The sequence below is a fragment of the Mastigoproctus giganteus genome, chromosome 10 (assembly GCF_048544385.1).
Source record: "Mastigoproctus giganteus isolate SK-2022 chromosome 10, ASM4854438v1, whole genome shotgun sequence".
NCBI classification, from domain to species: domain Eukaryota; kingdom Metazoa; phylum Arthropoda; class Arachnida; order Uropygi; family Thelyphonidae; genus Mastigoproctus; species Mastigoproctus giganteus.
In genome coordinates, this window is record NC_143584.1 from 81,295,385 (window position 1) to 81,323,316 (window position 27,932).

At 36.2% G+C, this 27,932-nt stretch overlaps 1 protein-coding gene across 3 annotated transcripts in view; it reads right to left on the reverse strand.

Annotated features, from left to right (window-relative positions):
- Positions 1-11,974, reverse strand: part of LOC150079116 (serine/threonine-protein phosphatase 4 regulatory subunit 1-like) — a 672,615-nt gene extending 660,641 nt beyond the window's left edge. For 2 of the 3 annotated variants that reach the window (XM_090384027.1, XM_090384026.1), the window contains exons 1-2: positions 11,891-11,903; positions 11,721-11,771 (exon numbers count right to left, since the gene is read on the reverse strand). In XM_090384027.1, coding sequence (XP_090240153.1) covers positions 11,721-11,771; positions 11,891-11,897 — 58 coding nt within the window. In that variant the 5' untranslated portion in view covers positions 11,898-11,903. Of the gene's footprint in view, positions 1-11,720; positions 11,772-11,890 lie in introns of all 3 variants that reach the window. The other variant, XM_090384028.1, reaches the window with a different exon arrangement.
- Between the last annotated feature and the right edge of the window lie 15,958 nt (positions 11,975-27,932).

A 27,932-nucleotide genomic window follows, 5' to 3' on the forward strand; every position in this document is an offset into this window, starting at 1 on the left:
TTTATATCTATTGTAAGCTTCTGTATCATTAATATTATAATAACAATTTATATGAAAACTGATATGTATCCCATGCATATTTCCTATCTCACAACTCTCGTTAGTTCGTCTGACATTCTTTTAGATCTAAGCATTAAATAGCAGAGGCCTCCATAGCCAAGTGGTCATGAGCAGGAGTGCAGTAGCACAAGCTCCTTGAGTAGACTGGGTTCAGGCCCCCAACTGCTAAATACAGTCAAGCTGCCAACCCACACTGGACCAGCATGTCAGATTATGGTCCATTTCCCTCAACATGACTTGTTGAGGAGGATTCCATCCTGCAGTGGGTTGACAATGGCTGCAGATTTATTATTTTATTTATTATTAAATAGCATCTCTTGGTATTAAATGTCTAGTAGCTGTTCTATGATTACTTTCCATTTAGAAATTGCTGTTAGTAACATTACTAGTTGATCCCTCTGCACAGAATTTAAAAACTGTCTAGGACCACTGTAGTCACATTCATGAAAGTAAAAGCATTTTCTTTTGCACTTGACAGTAGTTACTTCTTTAAGTAAATCCCACATCAATACATTATGACAACTGCCATATAGTTGATGAAAAGTCACTGCTGATAATCAGATCAAAGGTATTGCACTCTCTTGTTACCTCTCTAACATTCTAGTATAGAAACAATCTAATAAATCAACAAAAGGCCTTGTTATTGTGTGAGTGAAAAAACTCACAAGTTCCAGTCAATATCTGGAAAGTTAAAATCCCCAATTATAAGAATCTGATATACTAATCCATTCTGTCTGTACTAATGACCCCGGTCATTAGGCTTATAATACATTCCTACTCTCATTTTTGTTTTTCCTGTGCTTATGTCACACCAAACTGATCAACACTGCAGCAGCCACCAATGTCAGCTGGATGCAGTGCAGTCTTAGATTTCGTGTGCTTCTTAACCAAGAGAATGACTCCTCCTCGCCTTTTCTTTTCTGCACACATTGTACCCCCAATATTCAAATTCTGCATCCCTTGTACCTGAGTCGCACTGTCTCTGATATTTCTACAACTCCACCAGTACTTCAAATTCATCAAATTTACTATGCTCCTAGAATTAGTTTTTTTTTTTTTTTTTTTGTAGTTGTTGGCGCATCGGCTTCTGTGGCCATAGTGCACCTCCCAAGGTTTTGGCAGTACTTTGATCCAAGCCCGAGGCCGGTTCGAACCCGCGAGCGACCTTTGGGTTGCCAGGCAGGCACTTTACCCACCTGGCTAGCCCGGTCGGCCCTAGAATTAGTCACACAAGTCTTTACTCTTAATAACCCTAACACAACCCATGTATTTGCGTGTTTCATGAGGACCACCAGCAGGCCTTGAAATCATTGGCACCTTGTTTTCCAAGCTGTTACGTATTCCAAAAGAAGCAGTGTAAGGATCACTTACACCTCTTGACTATGACTACTGTTATTCTATTAGTCTCTCAGAGAAAGCTGCCAATGACGTTACTTGATGCAGTAGAAAATGGCATGGACGAGTATCTGAGAAGACCACCTGTAATGCTTTCCATCATGCTGGAGTTAGTACAAAAACTTTAAGGCCTCATTCTGTTGAAACTGCTATTAACAAGGAAGACTTGGCTTCTTCAGAATGGATTTGTAAAACAAATCACGCAGATTTAAATCAGTGTGAATTAGACACTTATATTATGGTTCGTGATGACATAATCACATCGCAGATCTTAAGAAATAACACTGTTAACAAAGTGAAGATTAAGTCAAAAGATGTAAAACTGAAAGTTAAAACTACAACTGAAGCACTTCAAGCAGCTGAACTTTTGGATATTTTAGAAAAGCACCCCGAGGACAATCATAACATTATATTACAAACTGCAAAAAAATTAAATATGACTTGAAAAAAAAAAAAAAAAAACTTCTGATTAGGAAACAAAAAAAAATGCATTATTAAATCAGATTGGATTAAATTAAATTAAATTAGACAACTTCTACTGTTAGATCATCATCATCCATTTTCAATCCACTGCAGGATGAAGGCCTCTCCAGCAACTTTCCAGTTCCTTCTGTTTTGTGCAATGGCCATCCATTTACTACCCACTACTGTTAGATAGCACAGTATTATTAAATATGCTATATCTATACAAATAATCCTGTACAGGTACAAAATTAATATTTTAATGAATATGTATATGTAAACAGTGTGTGCAATGCCTATAAAAGTGAAAGTATTTAGTGTACCTAGAGTCAATACTTTGTGTGATATTTATATATCGGTTAATAAAATTTTATGATTAATTTCTACCAATTTCAATGTAATTTTACAAAATTTTAACTTTGTTTATAATGTCACTCAGTCAGTCTTAATGTCTACAATATTGTATTCCCTTCAATAACACTATAACTGGGTGTGGAAACCATTTTAAAAAAATGTAGCAAGAGGAGGGAAGCTAAGATGAATGAATATAGAACTGGCCAGTCTAAACGAGCAGAAAAAAAAGATGGTATGGGGCAGTTACATTGTGGTGTGAAAAGTATCGAAGCCCATGAAAGCTACAAATTGATCTGTAATAGTAAAAGAGAAAAGATGAGCATGGCAAATACAAGAATGAGAAATCATTGGCTAAGAGAGCAAAGAACAGGGAAGAATTTTACATGTATGTGAATATAAAGAAGAAAACAAATCAGATCAGCAACCTGCATAATAGAAGTTAAAAGTTTTAGATAATCTAGTTAATGTTGCTGATGGAACAGGTCCTTTGCATCTATCTTTAGTGGCATAAATCCAGTAATTTTGTAGGAGGTAAGGAGAGAGAAAGAAGTGTAGAAGAGAGAAAGAAATACTGCATACAGGTCTGGCGGCATTGTTTTAGGAAATGATGTTGAGCAATTTAAACGAGTACAGAGAACGGCAATGAGATTGGTGAATGGAACAAAGGGTTGCTCTTACTAAGAAAGGCTTAAGTTCTGCAAATTGCAGAGTCTGGAGACTAGGCACCTGTAAGGTGTTTTGAGATGTATAAGGCATTGAAGGGTTTGAGCAAGCTCAATGCTGATGGGATTCTTCCTCTTACTCAGATTGCTCAGAATTCAAACTGAGGAAAGACAGTTATAGAACAGATGTGCAGAAGTTTGCCTTTAACTAGAGAGTGGTTGATTGCTAGAACAAACTTCCACCTGTCATTGTGGAAGTTAACAGCTTAAATAAATTCAAGGCAGAACTAGTCAAACTTTTGGAGTGAATGACTGGGTGAAATGGGAAGGGGTTTTTTTTTTTTTTTTTTTGAGTGATGATGTATAAGCTTGCTTGCTTTCTTGCATCATATGCCTCTACTAATGCTAAATTTATTGAAGTTCCTTTTTCTGCGATTAATAAAAATGGATATTTCCTTATCAATTAATTATTAAGATTATAACTTTATAGAACACTTAATAAAAGTGTGAAGTTTACTTTCTCTAAACTTATACATTTAGTTTAATTAAAGCTGTACACGTAGCCGAGTGGTCAGGAGCGAGAGTGCATAGCACGCGTTCCTTAAGTGGACCGGGGTTCAAGCCCGTGACTACTAAATACGATAAATATTTGTATTGACGATTTATTGTGAACTCTACTGACTTGGTTGTCGTGCCGGAGTATAAACAGAAAGTTTATTTATTTATTTATATATTACTATCCTCCCATATCACTCTTTCTTTTAAGTCTCTTTTCCCTTTGTATATACATCTATATCTCTTTGGGGCTTAGAGGGGAAAAGACATTCTTCATGTTATCAGACACTCGGTCTAAAACAGTCTAAAGCCCAAGAAACCTATAGGTAAAAATAAATCCAAAATTAGTCAAGATACACTTGTCATGATGAACCAAAGACGACAAACAAAGAGCAAGATAAACACTGACAAGGATAAAACTGAGTATACTGAGTTATTCAAAGCCATTAGAAAGAAACTCAGAAAGTACATAAGAAGATTTAACATAAGAAAAGTAGAACAAGCATTAAGGGAAAACAAAGGACTTAAAACAGCAGCCATGAGCAGTAATACATAAAGACAATACTGCAACTGAAGAATACAATGGTGTACTTATAAATAGCAGAGAAGGCATAATTCAAATAGCAGAAGACTACTATAGAGAATTATACAAACAGCGAGGGAATGATGCAAGCAGTGGGGAAGATGGATCATAAATTAGTAAAACATATGACATACCCGATGTCCTTCCTGATGAATTAGAACTTGCATTGAAGAAAACGAAGAATCAGAAAGCCCTGGGGAAGATGAGTTACTGTAGAGTTGTTAAAATTGGGAGGAAAAGACATAACACAAACTAGCAAGACTTCACAAAATGCATTAGAAAAGGCATGGTGCCTAAGGAGTAGAATAATGCATAAGAAAGGAGATAAATCAGAAATTGCAGACCAATTCACTTGTTATCCCACATCTACAAATTGTTCACAAGCATCATTACTAAGAGATTAGAAAGAATACTTGATGAGAATCAACCGAAAGAGCAAGCTGGCTTTAGGACAGGATTCTCAACTATGGATCACCTTCACGTAATATCACAGCTAATGGAGAAAGCAAATGAATAAAAAACACCATTATGCCTGGCATTTGTGGATTATGAAAAGGCAATTGACTCCATACAGCATAGGGCAATATTTCGGGCACTGGAAAGACAAGGCATAGATACCCCACATATTATGATTTTTGAATAAAATATATGAGAATGCTACCTCCTTTATTAGACTAGACAATGAAAGCAGCAAATTTAAAATTGAGAAAGGAGTTCGACAAGGAGACACAATATCTCCAAAGTTGTTTACTGCTGCCCTAGAGGAAGCTTTCAGAAGATTAGACTGGTTGCAGAAAGGAGTCAATGTGAAGGGAGAGTACCTAAACCATTTACAATTTGCAGATGATACTGTGATCATAAGCCATGATCCCTAAGAATTAGAGGAAAATCTTAATCAGTTATACACAGTAAGGATTTGGACTAAAGATGAATATGGCTAAAACAAAAATAATGATGAACAAGTATGCCACAGAAAGGGATATAATCATTGAAGGAGCTGTAATTCAAAAGGTGGATTTATATACTTATCTGGAACAAATCATTAATGGTAATAATGATAAATGGCTGGAAGTCAAGAGAAGAATAAATTTTGGATGGATAGCATTCAGGAAATATAGTCACATACTGCGGAGCAATATCCCAATTTGTCTGAAACTGTAAAATAATGAACCAATGTTACTCCCCACCATGACTTATGGAATTGAAACTTGGGCACTCACCAAAAAAGAATAGAATAGAAGCTGAGAACTACACAGTGAAGAATGGAACTAATTATATTAGGAATCAGACTGTTATATAAGAAGAGAAACACATGGATTAGGCAGAAAACTCAAGTAAAGGACATTCTTGTCAAAACTAAAGAACTAAAATGGTCTTGGGCAGGCCAAATAACTCGAAGACATGACATATGGACTAAGAAAATGACAGAATAGTACCCCACAGGAGCTAGAAGAAAAACCTGGAAGACAACAACGGAGATGGACAGATGAAATTCACAAGTTCGTGGGTTGTAAATGGATGGCCATTGCAAAAAAACAGAAGGAACTGGAAAGTTGCTAGAGTGGCCTTCATCCTGCAGTGAATTAAAAATGGCTGATGATGATGATGTATCTCTTTACAAGCAACATGATATTCACATGTCTTTCATAAACATACATGTAAAAGTGTACACAGATTGTCTAATGATAATACTACATTAAAACTGCATTGAATTTATTTTTTTTCATATATTGTATGGAAAAAAAGAAATAAAAATTGCCATATTTCTACTTGCCCAATTTCCATGAAATCTTGACTGGCTCAAAAAAAGAAAAAAAAAATGGACAGACATGGTGAAGACAATAGGCATATGTCCATATATATAAAATGCCTAAAAAAAAAAAAACCCTGCAAGAATTCAAAGGCAGACAACCCACTTAGCAAGATCTGCAAAATGCCACTTACATGAGAAGTTCAAATGTGTGGGCTATGGAATAGCAACCAGGTACCTTACGCAGACCTCAGTGAGGTCTATAACGCTCTGAGGAGGAAAATAATATGAACAAAGATGAAACTGCATGAAGACTAGATTGCAAAAAATGTACAACTGGTTCAAGAGTTGTTAATTACTGGAATAAGTTACCTCCATGAATAGCTTGAGACTGATAACTTGGAGACATTTAAAGATCAGCTAGAAACTTACTTACACAAGGAGGGAAACAGGTTGTTTATTTACTTTTTATATTTATTTTTTTCATATGGCTAATACTAATTGGATCACTGTGAAATCAGGAACAAGTTACTCTAAGGGATATGATTAAGAAGCAGATAACAGTGTGGTTATAAATGGCCACTAATGTGGGTGATGAATAGGATGTAATGGGCAATTTGTAAAATTTATTAACATGTTCATAGCCACTTATATATTTATGAGGGTCCTTTATGTGTTACTTAGTGCACTTCTCTGGGATCCTGGAATAAATAGGTACTGCATTTTAGTAAATGGAAAGGAGAATCATCTTATGGAGAATGGAGAACTTATGGAGAATCATCACTCCAAGTAATACTGACATCTGTTGTTTGTAGCATTTTAACATCAACAGATGCATTTGAAAGTTATTCAGAATCCACATCACTTGAATTATTTCAGTATCGAGATAACATATTATAAACAGCTGATTCAATGTCATCAGCTTCAGCATACTGTCTATCCCTGTTCCTTTTCAGTCCTGGTGTTCCAGGCTGTGGATCCATTATAACAAACCTTAAGGATAAAATTTTATCAGTAGGCAGGTACACACACACACACACACACACACAAAGGAGGATGTTTTTTTTTTATCACAAACTAAAGAACTAAAAATCAGCAAGTAAATCTAAAAAAAATTTTACCATTTCTTTTTTTGTTGAAAACACTAAAAAATACTGTAAAACTAGATAAAAATAACTTCAACATAAGCAAAGAAAATATGAAACTATGGACCAAGTATACAGCTTTTATAGTGTTCTCTAGACAGTGAGATTGACACTAATCAAAATCCCAGCCATAATGCAAATAGCCCATAGTTCAATCAGCATGCCACCATCAAACAGTTGTTTGTTTCAAGTGTATTTCTTTTTACAGCACTCACTTATTAACTGCAATTGAATGGACACATAGTTGCTTAAGGCACAAAAACTGCAGTTTGTTTTGGTGCAAGTTTGCGTTCCGGCAGCGAATGTATTACTGACAGTGATGTAGGTATTTCAAGTTTGACATTTAAAATTTGCTGATAATACCAAGGTTAAGAACAGTGGCTAATGATAATCAGAATGGGTAGTAGAAATCCCAGAATAACATACTATGTGTATTTGTGTTAGGACTAAACTCTAAGCAGTTGATAAAGAAAAAGACCACATAAATGTATAGTGTGCTATGAATTTCTCTGGACAGTGCAAACAGACTTCTAAAATAGCCAATGGGGGTTCTGTTAATGATATATAGCAGGAGTGGCAAACTTAATTTCTGATGCGATCTACTTTTTTCCTTCAAAATGTGCCGCGATCTACCATCTGAAAAATTTCATTGCACAGGGTGCACAAATCGAGGGATGACTGTATATTTAAAATTCCTTGTGATCGACCGAAATTAAATCCACGATCGACTCGTTGGCCACCCCTGATATATAGGAACAAAGAGGTGATTATCCAACTGTATAAGGCAGTGTTTCTCAACCTGTGTGCCACAAGTATGCTTCAAGTGTGCTGCAGAAAATGAAAATTTTAAAAAATAATAATAAATTCAAGTTTTATAATAAAAATTAATTCAAATAAAAAATTTGTTTATTTACGTACGCTGCGCCTATCCGAGTGTATTCCGGCAGTCAATCTGACATTACATTTTGATTCCTAGTACTAGATCTGTTCACCTATACTACACAAATAATAAGTGTATTATTAAATATACCCAATAGAAATAACTTCCTGTTTGTGAATATACGAGTACAGTAGTGACTGTAGTGTGTTGCAAAATTTTATTGTCTTTAAAAGTGTGGCACAGCAACAAAAAGGTTGAGAAACACTTGTGTAAGGCAATGGTTAGGCCATATGTGGAATACCGACAGTCCATTATGGTACTTCCTAAAATAAGATATCCAAACCCATACGTTTGGAAACCTTATTTTAGAAATGACACCTGTTCAAAAGGGTGCAGAGAAGCACAACACAATCAGTTGGAAACACAAATGGATATTCTTACCAAGAAAGATTGGGGTTCTGTAAACTGCAATCTCAACAAACTAGGCATCCAAATTATTTCAGGTGACATAAATGTAGCAAAATAGATTTTAAAAGGATTCACAAAATCCTTTTAAATAATGATGGCATCTTTATTCTTTCATCATGTGATACACACAAGGGAACAAATTTAAATTGAAAAAGGATGGTTGCAGAATAGGTGTACGGAAATTTGCATTCAGCCAAAGATTGATTAATTATTTGTTTTAAACAGTTAAGCCTCTAGGTGTTACCCTGGTGTATTTTGTACCTCAAAAACAGAAAAAAATTTAGAAATTTAAATATCTACCAAAATTATATCAGTGCAAATTCCTCAAAAATTGTATTCACTTTTAGCCTAAATTATTAATTTTTTTAACTGTTAAAAATATGGCAGTAAAAAACTTCTGTATGGCTACCTGTTTGTGCAAAATGTGAGTCCCTCGTGTCAATTTTTGCTAGCACATTGGTTTTAGCTTCATTGTGCCCAGGATTTGGACATAAGATATTTGGAGAAACTATATATATATATATATTTTTTTTTTTTTGCGTAACAAGACATTAAAAATATTATTTGTTGATACTATCCAATATAGTGGTGTCATCATGAAGAATAAAATTTAAAGTTCCTTTTAAAACTATTTCTTGCCCCTTTTTTTTTTTTTTTTCACCAAAAAAACCTATTCCTGAGAAATATACATCAGTGTAGGAGCTAATGGATTTGAATTCAGCACACCCTCTATACAGTTAATTTTAAAAGGCTTGTCAAATTACAGTCAAAGTAATATATTTAAGCATACCAATTAGGTATCAAACTCAAGAAGGGGCATTTGCCTTTCCTATAGTTTAGTTTTTTTTTACACTATTTTATATTAGGGATGAACGATGTATATAAAATGGGATGTATGACCATATGTCCCATTTTTAATGGCACTGTTCTGGTTTTTAATTAGTGTCTCAATAAAGATGAAACAGGATGCCAAATAGTCCTATTCTTTCAAATAATGCCATTTTATTTAGAAATGACATGAAAATTTTATTTTACACACATTTCATAATGTTATAGTTTTTTTTTTTTTTTTTTCAATTTTCTTTAAACATTGGTTAAGTTAACTGCACAAGATTAAATAAAACAGTTCATCTCTTATATCTGTAATTTTTTTTTTTTTTTCATAAGCAAGACATTATATAGATAGCACTTCAGTTTAAAAGCATTTAAAGGAAACAATCATAATAAAATAATGACAAAAAAAAGTTAATGCAAAGCATTGTTTCATTTCACAGTAAATCATCAAAGTATGTGAAACGGCACAATTTTTGTTACATCTCATATTGTGAGCACTTCCACAAGTTGCTTGACATTGCCTATCATATTAAAATAACAATTCAACATTTGTATCTGAAAGAATTTAAAATGTGGTGTCCATCACAAATGATATGTGATTTGTGTTAGAAACTGTACATCTCTAAATGTGTACAATATGTACCCAATTTTTTTTTTTTTTTTTTTTTTTTTTAAATCAGCTTACATTACCTTACATATTTTAAGAAAAACAGTGGCACAACATAGGTTTATCACTCCTCTGCATGGGGGAAGGGGGAGAGAGGAAAGGACCAACTTTCAAGGTCAATCACATCTGAAAATCTAATAACTAAATTCTAATAATCAGAAACTTCAACTGTTTTGAGGAGGAAAAAATTCCCATTATTCATCCTCCTCAGCTATTATCATAAAACTTAATTATACTAAGCCAAGTTGAATAATGATTAACATAAAAGTATCACGTACATTAAATATAATGCATAACTAATTTTACCACAAGAAAGCATCATACATCTCATGCCATGAAGAAAATCACTATTTGTATGTTAGTTATGTTACTTACATAACTTGAGGCCTTTCAGCTCTAAGTTAATAATATTTAAAACCCCAGGGGCCCAACATCTGGTGAGTATGGGCTTAGCACACCCAGGGTCCTGAGCTGGATATCATCATTCTTCTCTTTCTTGGCGATTTTTTTTGGAAAAAGCAGTTTTTCCAATGTAGCCACATACACAAATAATAGTATCATACTACTTACACATTAGGTATATAATTTTTTTTTTTATAGATTGAAGCCTTTCTTACTCTGCTTGCATGGGCCAAACAGTAATTATATATATTACAGAAACTCCATGAATCTACCAAATATAATATTTCCTGGTGTATTTATTAAAAACTGCATTATGTTTCATTTTTAAATAAAATGCCAATTTTTTATGTCTTATTGGTAGGGAAGATACTGCATATGTGTATGACGTTTCACTTTTTTTTCTTTTTTTTTTTAATAACATAATGATACAAGTTCCTATTACATTGCATAAAATAAATAGGATGATAATCATCACTACATTATATGTATACAAAATAAAAATATCAAAACTGGAAATATAAATATAACCACAATGACAACAACTGTACTTAGTTATGCTGCCTAAGTGATCCAACATAACATGGCAAAAATAAATGGTAGTACAAGAACATGTAAATTACTGGAACAATAAAAGAATAGCTGACAAACAGCAAAGGAATCAAGAAAGTTTAAAACCTGAAATTTGGGCAAAGTCAGAGCAGAAAATGTGAAATACATCAAACTGAGGTTAAGTAATCTACAAAAACGAGTCGATCAAGGAAAAAGAAAATTATATGCAAAATTTAGAATGAGTATATACACCATAGTTGCATCTAGGACTTATGGGCAGGTTTTTACAAGTAACTTATGAAACAATGTTTAACCTGAACAATCTAATAAGGTGAAGTTACAGACAGTAGGTAAAAAAGTAAGTCACAAGGAACCAGGTTTTTTTTTTTTTTTTTTTTAATTCCAAGACGCTTCCCCCCCGCCTCCTCTCCCAGGAATCAGTGGTTTACATCTTCACTGTAATGCTTATGGCAGCTGATAAACTTTTTCCACAGTTAGCATGCTTTTCACTCAAACACATCTTAATTTAACTTAACCTGAATCATTTAACCAATTAATCCTGAATCATTCTTGACTATTATAACTGTACAGACCTTGACTAGCTGGTTAGTACTGGAACTGAACGTTTAAGTTTATAGGCAAAAAATAAAACAGCAATTTTTCCATCGTGGGAATCGTGCAAAGGGACTCTATTAATTGACTAAAAGCAATGGGTACTTACAGCTTCATATTTTGTCCACATAAACAAACAACTTAAAAGGGCTGTAAAAACAGAACCCGGTGAAAATACATAAAAACCTAATATTTTCCTTAATTTAATTTGCGACACACTACAAATACGTTATGATTAGAGCTAGGCCTAACGCTAAGCCTTATCCACCCACTCCACAGATTACTGGTATAAGTTTGCCTCGCCTCAATTACTAATAAGTGTAATTACAAAAGCTAACCTACCTTCATTCAACTCATCTGTAATCGATAAAAATTCGCTTTGTAAAAATATGTCTGTAACAGGTAAAAATAATAATTCAATTCGTTTGATAATACATTGTATTATTCAAATGATAATACAAAATTTTAACTGAGTAGATTCTGAATTCAACCAGAAGACATACGATTCTCACCCGCCATATTTGATACACGCGAGACCCACTGTAGTTCAATTTGATTGGATACCACTGGAAATGACGTCCGATTATTGGATAGCCTAGAACCACTTCCCTTTCCTTCACACATGCTGTTCCACCTCCTTATCAATGCTCTTTATAACAGTAGAAGAGGATAATTGGGCAAATGAATTTCGTCATGATATTCACCCAACCAGCTGTAATGAAGAAAAGTTGTGAATGAGTTTCAAATAACGAAACCGAACTTAAAAAGAATTGAATGATTTGCGAATTTTGCATAAGATTAGCCAACACATTTCGAAGTATGTTTTTGATAAATGTGTGTTTATCAGTGGCGAAGCTAACATACCAGGTAACATCGTGGGGTAGGGGGCGATGTTGGTTTTGTATGATTCTTGTTGTGGAAGTTGACAGCCTAAATAAATTTAAGGCTGATCTGGACAGGTATTTGAAACGAACGGAGGGTGAAATTGGAACTTTTTTTTTTTTTCTTCTTTTTGGCTGATGCTTCATAAGCTTGTTTCTTGCATCGTATGCCTCTACTAATGCTAATCATGTGGGAAGACGTTCGGCAATCAAAAACAATTTATAGTTTTGCTTCTGATGTTCCCGCGTCGGTAGCATAGTTGGTATAATCACCGTTGCCCCCTCACCGAGTGGAAAAGACCTGAGTTCAAACCCGCGACACGAGTAATTTTTATGGTTTTTTTTTTTTTTTTTTTTTTTTTTTCACAACGTGGGGCTGAGTTAGTCGGTCTCCGTTTTTCCTCCCCGAAACTCAGGTTTTTTGTCTAGCAAACCAATCACAGAACACACGCAATTTACAGACATTGCAGTATAGCTCAAGTTGTTGAAGCGCCTCAAACCAAAAAACATAATTTCATAGAGCAATGAATATTAATTTGTTGAACATGAATATCACGAAAGTTCAGGTAAGTAGGCTGAAAAAAGGCTTTCAATCCCCGTCTGGCGCTACGAAATGTTTTTAATAACTATGTAAAGGAATTTTATGCTGAACGATTGTAATAAAAAAAAAAATAATAAAATAATTTTACGTTTATAAAATACATTTAATTCAGTCAATGAATAAATAATGAATAAACGTTCGTCTTCACTGAATCGATGTCGTGAGAAACTCACTGGAACCCTACTTACATGTGCTAAATTAAAACTAAAAGATAGAAAATATGAACTGGTAAATAAGATTTCCGTCACGCTGAAACGCTGGCGGGTCATAATTTCTATAATAAAAGTGGGATTTAAACTGCATATCAAGGCTCTTTAGACTTTTCTGACGCCGACATATCAGTATGTACATACCAAAAATAATTTGTCACTTCAGCCAGAATGTTAATGTTAAATTTATGATAAATGCAATGGGAACTGAATTGCATTTTTTTTTTTTTTTTTTTGGCCAACATCTAAACAAGAGTACGATAGAGGGAAGATGTGCATAAATGGGCACAAGCTTTCAAATGCTATTTGAAATCGATTAGATCAGTTGTAAAAGAGAAAAACGTGTCCACAGCTTACTGATTTCCATGTTTAACACAAGTGAAGAAATAAATGTGGCAATTTTTTTTTATGTATTAATGGACAACCGTATTTTAATAAAATCAGTAAGTAAAAGTAAATAAGTGTGTAAACTGTTGATATGATGCTAAATAATTTGGCGACACTGTTTGGGACATTACGTTACCAGGGCCCGGACCAAGGTATATCTGCTTCCCTAGCAGAAAGATTTTTCGTCACCCGTTTAATGAGGATATACAAATTTGTACATTCTTTTTATCATCTGTTTTTGGCGCCCTTTAAAGAATGGAGCCCCGGGCAAGGGCCTTGTAACCAGTACCTTATTCCGGCACTGGACGCGACATATATTTTCGCAAACACTGCTGCATGTGTTTAGCTTCATATCTAATTTTTTAAATCCGTTATATAATTTTTTATACATTTTTTTCTTTTTTCTTGTCACATCGGAAGGTGCAACACTAACAAGAGCTGAGCGAGTCCACAAGTGCCACGCGTGCCGTTGGTTTTTTTTTTTTTTAAAGTGTCGTCATTGGTTAGCCACCTCTTTTTTTTTTTTAAGAGTCTCGTGGCAAGATGAATTTACCAGCCGTCTCGAGAAGCGTAAGCGCCTCTCAGTTAGTATTTTATGCCTACTTGGTGATTTCTTGGACTAATATCATCATTCAGCGCAAGAAATGAACAATATTAGCACAGTCCTTTTCCTCACATAACATCCAACTATCATCCGCCTCCTAAAATCCCCTAATCCCCGGAAATTCCATTAGCTCTTTCCGTATGCTCATCGTTCTGCCTACACTAATGAAATGAAATCTGGAATAAAAGTTGAATGGACGCTAATCGGGATAAAGGCCAAAATATTAGAATATTTCGCAGTCACACACAGTCATTATCAGTATTATAACGGCTAAATAAAGTAAAGAAGAGAATTTTTTATGCAACTGCCATAAAAATATTCTCTATCACTTGTACCTTCCCCATCACCAAAAAAAGTGGCTATCCATCTGCTTTGAACATTACCAACTCTCAGCTTTTATCAGTGTGGCAGGAAATTTAGCATTAGCATTAGTAGGGGAATATGATGCAAGAAAGCAGACTTATACAGCATCAGCCAAGGGAAAAAAAAAAAAAAAAACCCTCACCCATCCATTAGCTGCAAATGTTTGTCAAGTTCTGCCTTGAATTTATTTAAGCTGTCAACTTCTACAACGACAGATCGAAATTCGTTCCAGCAATCCACCACCCGCTGGCTAAATGCAAATTTCCGCACATCTATTCTACAACTGTCTGTCCTCAATTAGAATTTATGTCCCCTCGGGCAATTAATCTGGACAAGAGGAAGAATCCCATCAGCATTGAGCTTGCTCAGACCATTCAAGCCCTTATACACTTCTATCAGATCACCTCGTAGGTGCCTAGTCTCCCAGACACTGTAATGTGCATAATTTAAGCCTTTCTTCGTAAGAGCTACTCTTTGTTCCATTCACCAATCTTGTTGCCCTTCTCTGTACTCGTTCCAGCAGCTCTACATCCTTCCTAAAATGAGGCCTCCAAACCTGTATACAAGTGGCCTGATGGTCAGGTGTGGCCTGACCATTGCCTTATACAAGAGAATAATCACCTTCTTATATCTGGTAGCAAAATTCTTGTATATAATTGACAAGACACCATGAGCTCCTCTTGCAGACCATCTGCACTGTTCAGAAAACTTCGTATCTGACTGCACAATTACAACCAGGTCTTTTTCATTCAGTACCACCCTGAGTGTAGTACCACAAAGTTCATACGTTATTTTGGGGTTACTGCTACCTATATGTAGTATTTTACATTTGTCAATATTCAACTTCATTTTCCACCTCTCAGCCCATTTGCTCAACTTTTCTAGATCCTGTTGCAGTAGCGTACTGTCATTAGTGTCATTAACAACCCTGCCAACCTTTGTATCGTCTGCAAACTTAGACATTAAGCCTGGTATACCTTCATCAATATCATTAATAAATACAGAAAATAACAACGAACCCAATCCTGAACCATGGGGGACTCCTCTAATAACATCAGTCCACGAAGAGCAGTGTCCATTGATTACCACTCTCTGCCTTCTCCCACTCAACCATCCCTTTATCCATCGCAGTAACTTGCCCTTAATTCCACACTGCTCCAATTTATACAGCAGTCTGTCATGTGCAACAGTATCAAAATCCTTGACAAAGTCCAAGTATGTGATATTAAAATGATTCTTTGGATCCATTTCCTTTGTGACCACATCATAGTATCCAATCAAATTGGTCAGACAAGACTTCACCTTAACAAACTCATGCTGGGTCCGAACTGTAACTGCAGTTTTGTCTAGATGATCCTGCAGTACTTCTTTACCCAGTGCCTCCATTAATTTCCCCGGAGCAGAAGTTAAACTCAGAGGTCTGTAATTACTTGTATTGCCTTTGATCCTGTTTTTTGAATTGTGGTAGGTACCCACAGGCTCCAGTCCATGGGTACCTTCCCTGAGTCCAAGAACGCTCTCATAATTAAGGCTAAGGGTTTGCTTACTTCCCTTGCTGCATCCTTTAATATAACTGGATAGATCCCGTCCACACGAGGTGCCTTTCTTCTGTTTTTTAATTTTCAATAATTTCTGCTCCACTTTGCAATCAGTTATTACAAAATCATTTAGCTCACTGCCAGAGTTTAATACACCTCTGGTGTTTCCCTCCTTGAATAACTCCTCATGTGTAAATGTCGATGCAAAATACTCATTCAGTTTGCTAACTACCTGTGCAGGAACATCAACAGTTGACCATCGATATCAAGTGGACCAATCTGATTCAATCCCTTCCTTCTAGAGTTTACATAAGTAAAGAACTCTTTGCATCCTTTGACAAAGATTTCTCGTAATCTGCCTTTGCCTGCCTGACCTCCTTTATGACTCGATTTCAGACCAGCTTGTATCTGCCATAAGCTTCTGTGAATTTATATGTATCGCATGCATTTTTCTTCTCTCTGCCACATGTCTCATTAGTTCATCCGACATCCATTTAGGACTAAACCTTGAATAATGTTTCTTAGTTGGTATGAAAAGCCTAGTAGCTTCCAAGATGCTTAAATTAAATTAAATTTTCTGTTTATACTCGGCACAACAACAAAGTCAGTAGAGTTTACAATAAATCGTCAATACAAATATTTATCGTATTTAGTAGTCAGGGGCTTGAACCCCGGTCCACTCAAGGAACGCGTGCTATGTACTCTCGCCCCTGACCACTAGGCTACATCATGCTTCCCATTTAGAATTTGCTATTGGTAACATCATCAGTTGGTCCACTGAATAGAATTTAAAAACTGTCTCAGACCACAATAGTCATTCATTCTAATGGTCTACTACACGCTGCCAGAAAGTAAACTTTATGAGATCCAGACTTCTGTTACTCCCTAAAATTTTGTATTTGTGACGTCTTCTACCTTCTTGGCTTTCTTCCCTCTTCCAACACTGCTATATTTAGGCCACCCGAATAATTAAATTCATCTGCCTTGCTGTGTCTTATGTCTGTTAATTGCGTGGGTTCTATGGTCGATTTGTCTGTTTGCTGGACTAAAAAACACCAGTTCCTGGGGGAAAAACCTTGCTATCTATGCCTGAGACCGACAACTCAGCCACGGAGTGAAAAAAGCCCATTAAAGTTCCTCGCGTCATCGTCGGGATTCGAACCTGGGCTTTTTCACCCGGTGTTGGGAGGACGGTGACGATACCACTGTGCCACCCGCGCCGACTCTTCTACCACTCAAAAACCTCGTTCATTTTACTGATTTCTTTCAGGACTTATTTTCCCTTACTCGGAGATGACTAGTTACCAAGCTTTGCAGTCCACACTATCTAATCCGTGCTTCATATGGGCATCGATTAACATTCTCACTAATCTGGTTACCTTCGAATCCTCAAACTTTGAACCTTTGAGGGTTGAAAGGCAACCCTCTGGTTGTGTTTTTGCCATTGTTCAAGTGTATCCTCCAGACCCGAAAACGATATTCTAAATGCGGTTTCGCCATCATCTTACGTATGAAAATGACAACCTTTTTCCTACTTGTGAAAGTCCTATAAATGATATTTACACTATATGGAAAATTTCATGTCTGGCTGAATTGTAGCCGTCTGTTTTTTTTTTTTTTTTTTTTTTTGTCCTGGACTACGTTGAACTCCACTACCCCCTCCCAGCTTATTAAGTAACTGATCCTCGATTTCTGCTCAAGAAAGCATTAAACTGCAGTTGCCATTTTTCAGACCTGCAAGCGATCTATCATTCTAACGAAAAATGGGCCTTGTTCGTTCTAGTTATTAACTGTAATTCCTACCTTAAAATCATTAGCATAACCTGCATTCCTTCTTCAACGTCATTAAAGATGAGAAAAACAATTTCCTGTAATTAGAGAGTCATCCTATAACTATTGTACAAATAGCGTATTAAATTTAATTAGGACAGTCATTTGCTCTGCTATATAATAATAATTCGTATAGTCGTATAATCATGACACAGGTTCGAAACCTTAAGTAATTTTTATTTTGGATGCCATAGTACTTAAACTGAAAATGTTTGTTGTAGGGTTTTAGGCACATCAGCAAATATGTATGTGAAAATTGATGTGTTCTTTGGTCGATTTTCTTGGCGACATTTAAATATGACCATCTAACTACATTGAGTCGAGCTTCCATGGGCTCGTAACAATGATGTTAAGAGTTGTTTGAATACATCGGAAGATACAGAGTGTCGTGTTATCTCTGTATCATTCCATTAGAAGGTTGGAAATCTACCGTCCTGAACAGCCCTTTTGGCTTCGTCCCACGTAAGTTCGATGAATTCAACTCGGGAGAATTGAGGCACTAGGGGCGAGTGGTGAAGTGTCAGCAAATCCTACAAGCGTCTGGCCAGCGGTATGGTACATTATTGTGTTGAAAGAAGTCACCGTTTTCAGGAAACAGCAGGAACATCAAAAGTGTATGTGGTCAGCGATAATGGCCATAACTCCTCAGGCTTCCGTGCACACGTCTATGGAGACTTACTGTTCCTTTCTATTGAAGACAGAGCACCTAAGGGTGAGGACCAGAACACTGCCGCTACCAACTGGCACTCTCCGCACCATTCATGTGGTGTCCGTTGTCTCATGCTATTGTCGCCACACATATATAAATTTTCGGTTATAAAGGGGGGGCATTTTTTAAAAATATACATGCAGATTTCTACAGTAGGAACAGTCCTTTATCCAATCGTGGTGTTAACGGCACCAAGTGAGACGAAGTTGTTTGTAACATGCAATCAAGAAGATATTCCCCATCCGATGGAGAGCACATGGTATATAACCAACAATTCTGTTGAAAAGTGCATTGGACTCTCCTACATGTATTCTGCGGTCAGTTAGATGCTCCAACGTAACTTAGCCTGTTAAATTGGAGCATCTGACTGGCCGCTCGAACCACTGCAGTCATCTCCAATCGCATTTATCCGCCATCGGTTTCGAAGCACAGAATCTGTGCAAATCGGTTGTTTTGTTTTGTTCTTTATCTGTCCCTCCTGGAATATTCGCAATGGTAGGCCAGCAACGTCTCGATAGATAAACTGTGTACAATAGACACAGCTCACCATCTTGTTCTTCCAATCACGCCTCGTTGAAATTCCGTCACGTCACTGTTCCACCCTATGTTCATAACGTATAATCCTACGTGCTGGTGCACATATACCCACGTATTGACTATTAATTACATTCACTTAGACGAGGTTCAACTTCCATTATACAGTCCACCTTCTCCCATTACAGGAAGAGATACCATTTAAGTGTCATTGTGTTTGCATTTTTAAATAGAGATAATTCATGAGAGAAATTTCATGAAAAGAAAATTCCAGAATTTTTATTGGTTAAATTCAAGCAGTATCTAAAAGTGTTGGTATGTGGAAAAAGCCTTCTGTAAGGCTGCAGCTAATTTCTCCTCTCTGTGGCTTTTGCTCAAACCACTGCCCCGACTGTGCTTTGTGATTATCGTGCTGATGCAAATACTTCCTCAAAAGAGAAATACCACCCAAAAAATATGATATTAGGGTCCCCCGGAAATGATTACGTCTACTCATGTATTTATTTTGTCTGTAAATTGCGTATGCTCTCTAGTCGATTTGCCTATTTTGATGGACGAAAAAACATCAGTTTCTGAGGAGAAAATTTTGCTATCTACGCCTGAGACCGACTAACCCGGCCACGGAGTGAAAAAAGCCCACTAAAGTTCCTCGTGACATTCGAACCTAGGCCTTTTCCACTCGGTGTTGGGAGAACGGTAATGATACCACTGTGCTACCCGCGCAGACAGAAAAATACCACAACGCAAGTAAGACATGTTAGGTAGAATATCGCAATAGATAGCTGCATTCGTAATTTCATCAATGACAACGAATGAACCAAGTCGCCAAAATTTAAAACAGGCCTATCCAATCACCATCAAATTTCATTATTCGTACAATTTGGGTGAAATTCTATAAGCATATACAGTTAGCTAGATGGGCTGAGAAGTGTCAGCTGAAGATTAACATTGACAAATGCAAAGTATTGCATATGGTTAGAAGTAGCCAGAAAGGAACGTACCAACTATGCCGTACTACACTTAGAGTGGTAGAAAATAAAAAAAAAAATTAAAAAAAAAAAGACCTGGGAGTGATTTTGCAGTCAGATATGAAGTTTTATGAGCAATGCAGACAGGCTGCCAGAGCAGGTGATGGGGTATTATCAATGATATGCCAGAATTTTGCCAGCAGGGAAAAGGAGGTGATTATCCCTTTGTATAAGACAATGGTCAGCCCACACTTTGAGTACTGCGTACAGGTCTCGGGACCTCATTTTAGGAAGGATGTAGGGTTGCTTGATCGTGTACCGAGAAGGACAACAAGATTGGTGAGGGGAACGAAGGAATTCTCTTACCAAAAAAGGCTTAAGTTCTGCAAATTGCAGCGGCTGGAGACTAGATATCTGCATGGTGATCTGATTGAGGTGAATAAGGCCTTGAATGGGTTGATCACGCTGAATTCTGATGGGATTCTTCCGCTTGCTCAGATTATGAACCTGAGGGGGCAAAAATTCAAAAGGAGGAAAGACAGTTGTAGAATAGATGTGCGGAAATTTGTCTTTAGCCAGCGAGTGGTTAATTGCTGGAACAAACTTCCATCTGTCGTTGTGGATGTTGATAGCTTCAATAACTTCAAGGAGGAACTGGACAAACTTTTAGAGGGAATGGTTGTGTGAAATTGGTTTATTTATTTATTTTATTATTATTATTATTTTTTTTTTTTTTGTTGTTGTTGTTGATGCTACATACGCTTGCTTTCTTGCATCACATGCCTTTATTACTATTAATTTTACCCATAACTAATATGAATCCATCTGATTACTAAAACGTGTATCACTTGCTACCGCTGCTAATTGTCTAATATTTAACAATAGGATGTCCTTTTGCTAAATCTGCTTAATCTATATCCTTATTTTAAGCATTTGATAATTAGCAGCAGTGGAAAGTGATAGCAGTGTGCATAACGCTACACAGTTCAAGCATCAGTAGACAGCACAGTGGTTATAATCACAATACCTGGAAATAATTCCTAGTTTGAACCCTATCAATAAGACCAGCAATTTTTATCGGCATTTTTTCGTAACGTGGCTGAATTAGTTGGTCTAGGAATTGCACGTTTCCTTTGTCCCCTTCGGAAACTCGATTTTCTCGTTCAGCAAACCGACTGATTCATACAGGCAATTACAGACACAATATATTATAATGATGCCTCTTAGCCTTAGCTTGGTGCTTAACACACACCTAACACCGCTTCTCTTAGGTAGTAGGATTGGCGGTAATACGCATTGCCACCGTAGCACATTCTGTTAAGTGTTTTGCTGGTCTTACAGTTATCCCGCTTGTGTCAACTCTCTTCTCTACATGGGTCGCACAGTTATAATCATCATCCTCTCCACATGTGGAAATGACACAGATTCAAATCCAATCAATGACGCGAGGAACTTTTATGGACTTTTTTCTCTCTGTGACCGAATTAGTCGGTCTTAGGAGTAAATATCAGTTTTTTTTTTTTTTTTTTTTTTTTTCGGAAACTCGGGTTCTTCGTCCAGTAAAATAGACAAACTCAACCAGAGAACTCATCCAATTTATGGACGTGAATGCTCTTGGATAATCCTAATATGAATTTTTTTTTTTTGTGTCCCTATACTTAACTCATGTCTTTATACAAGTCAACGACTGTCAACATGATCTAACTTGGGATGAATGGCCGCATTAACTAGCGTATGACGTTTCCACCAGTTCATTTTGGAAGACCTACTCTTTCTGCTGGAGAATGGAGAGAATGGATATGTCAGCTATATTAAGTTAGGTGTACGTAAGCTTGGTGCTTACGTACACCTAACTTGCGTCAAAAACAACTAACGCCATGAGGCGTCAGTATACTGTGTCCGTAACACAGTTTTGTCTGCTTGTGTCCTGTATGCGATAACTTACTATCATGAATCTTGTATAGGAATCTACGTCCTTTTCTTCATCTTATTCTCCTCCATCTACCTGTCACTGAATGTGCATGCCTTTTGTATACAATTTTTTTAACTGGTATTGCCACCTAACCATCATGTGACCTCTAGAAATCGTAATTCTTAGGAATAAAGCCTAATTCATGTTGTGGATAGTGCTTCAATATAACAGCCCCTATATAGGGCCTTCTTAAAGCGATTTTAAAATCTTAAACATTTCATAATAATATAAATTTATTTTTGTCAAACACAAAAATAAAAATCATGACTACAAAGATATATGCCATGAACTAACTTGGGATGGAAGGATTTTTTAATTGTGAAATTAAGATACAGGTACAGTATACCTCGCATACCAACAGGGTTAAATTCCTCAACAACTAGTCGTTAATCGAAATGTCGATATAAGAATGGTGATTTTTCAAACACTCTCATGTTATGATTACAGATACAGAGATATTCCTTGAAAAAATATTAAGTGATGAATCTTAAACATAACAGTAATAGCAATAGTCGAGCTATAAAAAGTGAATAACAATAGTCTAGCAATATAACTGCGTAGCGGCAAAACATAAGGTAACAGCGTAGTAAAAAAAGAGGAGTGAAACTTTCGTTGGTTTACTGAACATCAGTGCCGGATTAAGGTACAAGCTAACAGAACAGACGCCTGGAGCGTCATAAGCTGAAGAGCAAGGGAGGGATTTTTTAACAAAACCTTACGCAGATTTAGAAATATGCAAAGAGGCGCAAAATAATCTTTCTGCTTGTGACAAGGGAATGCTTTAGTCAGGCCCTGTTTACATGCTACATTATGTCATCATCATTAGGCTATAATATAGAAGAAAGCAAACATTTTATTAATCTTGGCAGGTCACAGACAATGAACTTAAACTATCATACTTTTCTTCTGCTCCTTCTCCTTGCATAATAGCTGATAACATTTTTTTTCTGTCCCTGTTAACTCTGCTGCTGCTTTTGCACGTCTTCTTTATTCTCAGTATGATGGCCACTTCTAAATGCTTCTAAATGTATCCCCTGTGCTATTCGTTTTTGGCGCTCAGCATTAACATAACTTAGCCGAGTAGTCAGGAGCGCGAGTGCAGTAGCACACGCTCTTTGAGTAGACCGGGGTTCAAGCCCTTGACTGCTAAATACAATTAACGTTTGTATTGATTGATTTATTGTAAATTCCACTGCCTAGTGGTCGTGCCGGAGTACAAACAAGAACATTTTTTCAACTTTGTCTTGCATTCTTTGGTTTTTCAAGTTCAAGAAGTTCTTCAGTAGTCCAATTTTCACCACGTAATTCTAGTAAATCGACCATATCAGCCTCCTCAACATTATCTAAACTAGTCTCTTTTGGACTCTCTATGTGTATCACTTACAGTAAAAGTAAGCTATCCAACGTTCATTCTTCCAGAAAGCTCATGCAACCGGTGCATTTTAAAAGTCATAAAATGAAGAAAAAGGGCAGTTGCGCCCCTGCCTAGCCAATAACAAAGAGGCTCTGATTTAAAATAATTAAACATGCAAAAATGCATTAATAAAAATCAATAATATTTAACAAGGCAGCCATTTATTTTAAAAGTTATCGTGAAAATGTTTCTAGAATACCAGAAAAAAGTATAAATCGCAATGCACTTAAGAAAGAATATGATCTTGATTTTCAACAATTTATGGTAACACACACACACAGTGATAAGTTTCAATGACAAGGAGTGTGAAAAGAAATATTTGAAAATTTAGCCAAAGGAAATAAAATATAGTTGTATATATTGGTTAAACTAAGAAGTTTAACTTTACATTACGCTATTTCATTGCATAGCGTAGGCACCTATGAGAGCAATGCTGATCGGATGTGTATTGCTGTAATAGTGCAGGCTCCTAATACAGAGCCCTCAGTCAACTGACAAATTTATGCAACCATAACTCCCCAATGCCCACAGATGCCAGCAACTGGGCCTTTACTCTATATGTTTATTTGTTGATTTTTCCAGTCCAAGGTAATTTTGAATTTTGGATATAACTAAACCATAATTGTTTTTCCAACTTCCTTCCATGTATTTCTTCCACTCATGAGCATCTTGGACTCATTTTGAAAATATTAAAGCGAAATCAATAAGAACCAAGTGAACACAAAGCAACTAAAAATGGTGCTAAATGATGCTTCAATTTGGTGGAACGTCACAACGATGATTTCATTAACTTTTACTCACCTTGAATCGCTGCCATTCGGTGATGTGCTTTTTAATATTTCTAGAAATTATTTTTAAAGTGTCGTTATAACAAGATGAAGGGGCGTCGCAAACCGAATATTAATTATAATTTTGAAGTATCATTGAAACGTAGAGGTGTCGTTAAGCGAGACATTCCTGTATATATATTATCAAAAGTTAATAATACAAAGGAGTCAAATTTTAATTATGATAATTATAACAAAAAATGCTTACAGAATTTATATAACGTTACACATTTACATTTCACCACATCACAGTAAAACTGCACAAAAAATTAAAACAATTTAAGAAAATGTTTATTTCGTACGGATACATTTTATTCTGTATCAAATATTCTTCCTATTATATCCTTATCCTTGATTTCTAATCGGGAAAATTATTTAACATGTACTGTACCAGTAAGTTCCAAGTTTGCAACTACAGTATATCAATTGATAACATTTCCAATTAATTTCATCTTGCTTGTGATATTGGTGACTGCAAGTATGTTCTGATAAGCATTAGTTTGCTAAAATTTCTTTTTCCACTTGCAGCAGTTAGTGGCACTGTTAAAATACATTTAAAAAATGTCCACAGATTTGGTAATATAAGCACCTCAGACAAAAAAATGACCCCTGTAATTTTTCGTGTTTAACCCTTCTTAACAAGAATCACTTCATATTACACGTTCTTAGCGTTTTTTTTTTTTTTTTCTCAAATTCCTCAAATTCTTCAATTCTTCTCAAACTCCTCAGTAATTTGAGGAGTTTGAGAAGAATCACTTCATGGATTTTCGCTAAAGGATTCAACTAGTACATTTAGTATACGTTTTTAAATAGTTAAATTTTTAAACACTGTATATCAATATTAGGTCATTCAGAAAAACAAGAAAAATCGATCCTGTAATTCATGCAGGTTTCGTGGCTGTTTTTACTTTCCATTCGAAATATTCTATAGGATTTAAATCTGGCGTGGTTGGTCAATTTAAATGCCCCACCATTCTATTGTGTTCCTAGTGCCAAATTAAAACAGTAAACACCCAGGAACTGGAGAGTTGTCGTTCTGGAACATGGGAAGATCGAAATCGTGAGAGTCCTTCAAAGGTCCAACAAAAGGCACAACTTGATCCTCCATACTATTTTTATATCAACCTGACTCGTCTTGGTTGGTATGTCACGGAGAGAACACACTTCATTGTAATTAAACATCTGCAAAGCGTCACTACCCCTGAACACAATCTAGATGGAATGCTTTATTGCTTTTCCTATGAATTTAGTGCCTGGCATCATTACAGTATTTTAATAAGATTTGGATTCGTCAGGCCACATTACATCTTTTTAATGATGAACAGTACAGTTTTTATGCATTTTAGACATTAGTCAAGCTTGCTTTTTTTTTTTTTTAATGCACAGCTAATGAAATTGATCTTTTTTTTGGGGAATGCTGCTCCAGATAACCACGTTTTGCAATTATCTTCATAGTATTCTCTAAGAAATCGACTGATGTGGTCCTTGGTTAACCAGTTGCAGCACTTCTTGCCTTGTTTGAAATCGTTTTTCGTTTACTAAACGCGATATGCCTCACCAATGATGATCATTAGCATAGACTTGCGACCACAATTCTGCTCTAATTTCTGGTTGATTTCGACACATGCCATTCATTAAAAACTCTTATTATCTTTTAGGGGCCCTGTCTTTCTTGGTGGAAACATTTCCTTCTTCAGTCACAGCTGGTATACCTGTAAATAGAGTAAATGTGTCAACCATATAGTCTAATTCAGTGCTGTAAGCAAACAAGCGTAGATGATATTCATATTCAATTTGTTACCTTCCCAATAGGGGCTAATTTTGTTGTGCAGTGCTCTTGTCTGTGTCCTTATCTGACAAATCTCCAGGCAAACAGCCTTATCGCCGACTCCTTTTATTTGACAAATCCACAGCATTTATATCGCACTCATTTTTATCGGCAAGTTTAATTTCAGATTTTTCAAGAAATCTTCATGATTTAGATTTTTCTTAATGCCATACTAAAAATCCCAACTATCGTTAAATCATTACATGTACTTAGATCTTAAAGATAAAGGAGTTTCGCATTGAACTTTAAGCATGCTCTATGATGGATGCACTTAAAAATGTTTTAAGTGCATCCATCATAGAGCATGCATCATACACTCAGTGGCCGCTTTTTAGGTCCACTTAACTAATGGCGAGCAGGTCCTTCATTACACCTGATAACAACTTGCATTCGTTGTGACACGGATTCAAAGTATCAAAAGCGTGCCAAGAGGATGCTGGTCCATGCTGAGTCAATGGCTTCCCGAGTTGTTGCAACTTGAATGGTGCGGATCTTTATTACAGACAGCTCATTCTACCTCATCCACAGATGCCAATTGGATTGAGATCTGACGACTGGGAAAGCCGCTGCAGTAGACTGAATTCAATCTCACATTACTGGAACTATTCCTCTACAATTCTGGTCTAGTGACATGGCGAGTTATCTTGTTGGAAGAACAGAATCCCAGATGGATTTATTGCAACCGTGAAGGATTGCTAGTCGGAAACAATTTACAAATAACTTATGGCATCCAAATGTTGCTTCACTGGCATAAAAGGGTAGGTGGCCAACGTGTTCCGCAAAAACACTTCCCACATCATTATACCGCACCACCAGCCTGCATTGTTGAAAAATGGAATAATGCTGTTATCGCCATATTCTGTTCCTCCCATCAGCGCAAAAACAGCAGGAATGGTGATTCGTTAGACCTGCCAACGTTTTTCCTATCCTCTATTGTACAGTGTTGGTTTTTCTGAACTCACTCTAATCATACCTTCTTAGTTTTTGTCTGTGCTCGCTATAAAGATAATTATAGCAGAGTAAAAGTGGTTTAAATTGCAGTTATCTCTTAATTCTAACGGATAGTGTTATGTAACAAAACAAGTAAAAAAGTTCATATAAACATGTGTCCGATTCTGAACGGCTATAGAAACAAACAGCTAAATTCCAACGGCTATGGCTTTGTGAATTTTAAACAAGTAAACGCAGCGAGTTACATTTCAATCGAGTTTGCAAATTGTAATAATTCATGCAAAAAAAAAAAAAAAAAAAAAAACACGATAAAATGCAACGAATTTTTTGCAAGAACCGAGTACATTTCGTTTTTGTGCATCCTTCGCATTATACAAATCCTCTACCAAGAAAGACACAAAACCAGGATTAAATCTACCATCATTCCCCTCTTGCAATCGAGTTATCACATCGAAATCTATGTAGGAGATAGGTTCGGAGCCCAATTGAAACCCAGTACCAAGGCGCCTTCTCGACTAAATATATTAGGGAAGACATCATCTTGAAAATTTAAAATCCATAGACTGAAATATGCACGCTCTCCCAGAGACGCACTCAACTGCCTACCTCATCATATACGTATAATAGCGAAGAAGGGGCGTCAAACACAATTAGAATTAACAAATGGAACATACCCTTGTTCAATAAAGCAACCAAGCCTTTTTTCCTCAGTCAAACAGAAATGCTTTCCGAACTACATCAAATTCAAAAGCGGAGAACTGCTTTCGCCAAAATGAGGAAAAAGAAAGACGAAACTAGAGTCGTTGGGAAACAAAGCAAAAAAGTGATGTAACTTCGTCACGAAATAAAAAATAGTGTGGCGCCACGGAAAAATAAGATTATCCCATGGTGCCACACAACGAGGTGCTACCATGCATGTTGGCGGTACCTTGGTGGTC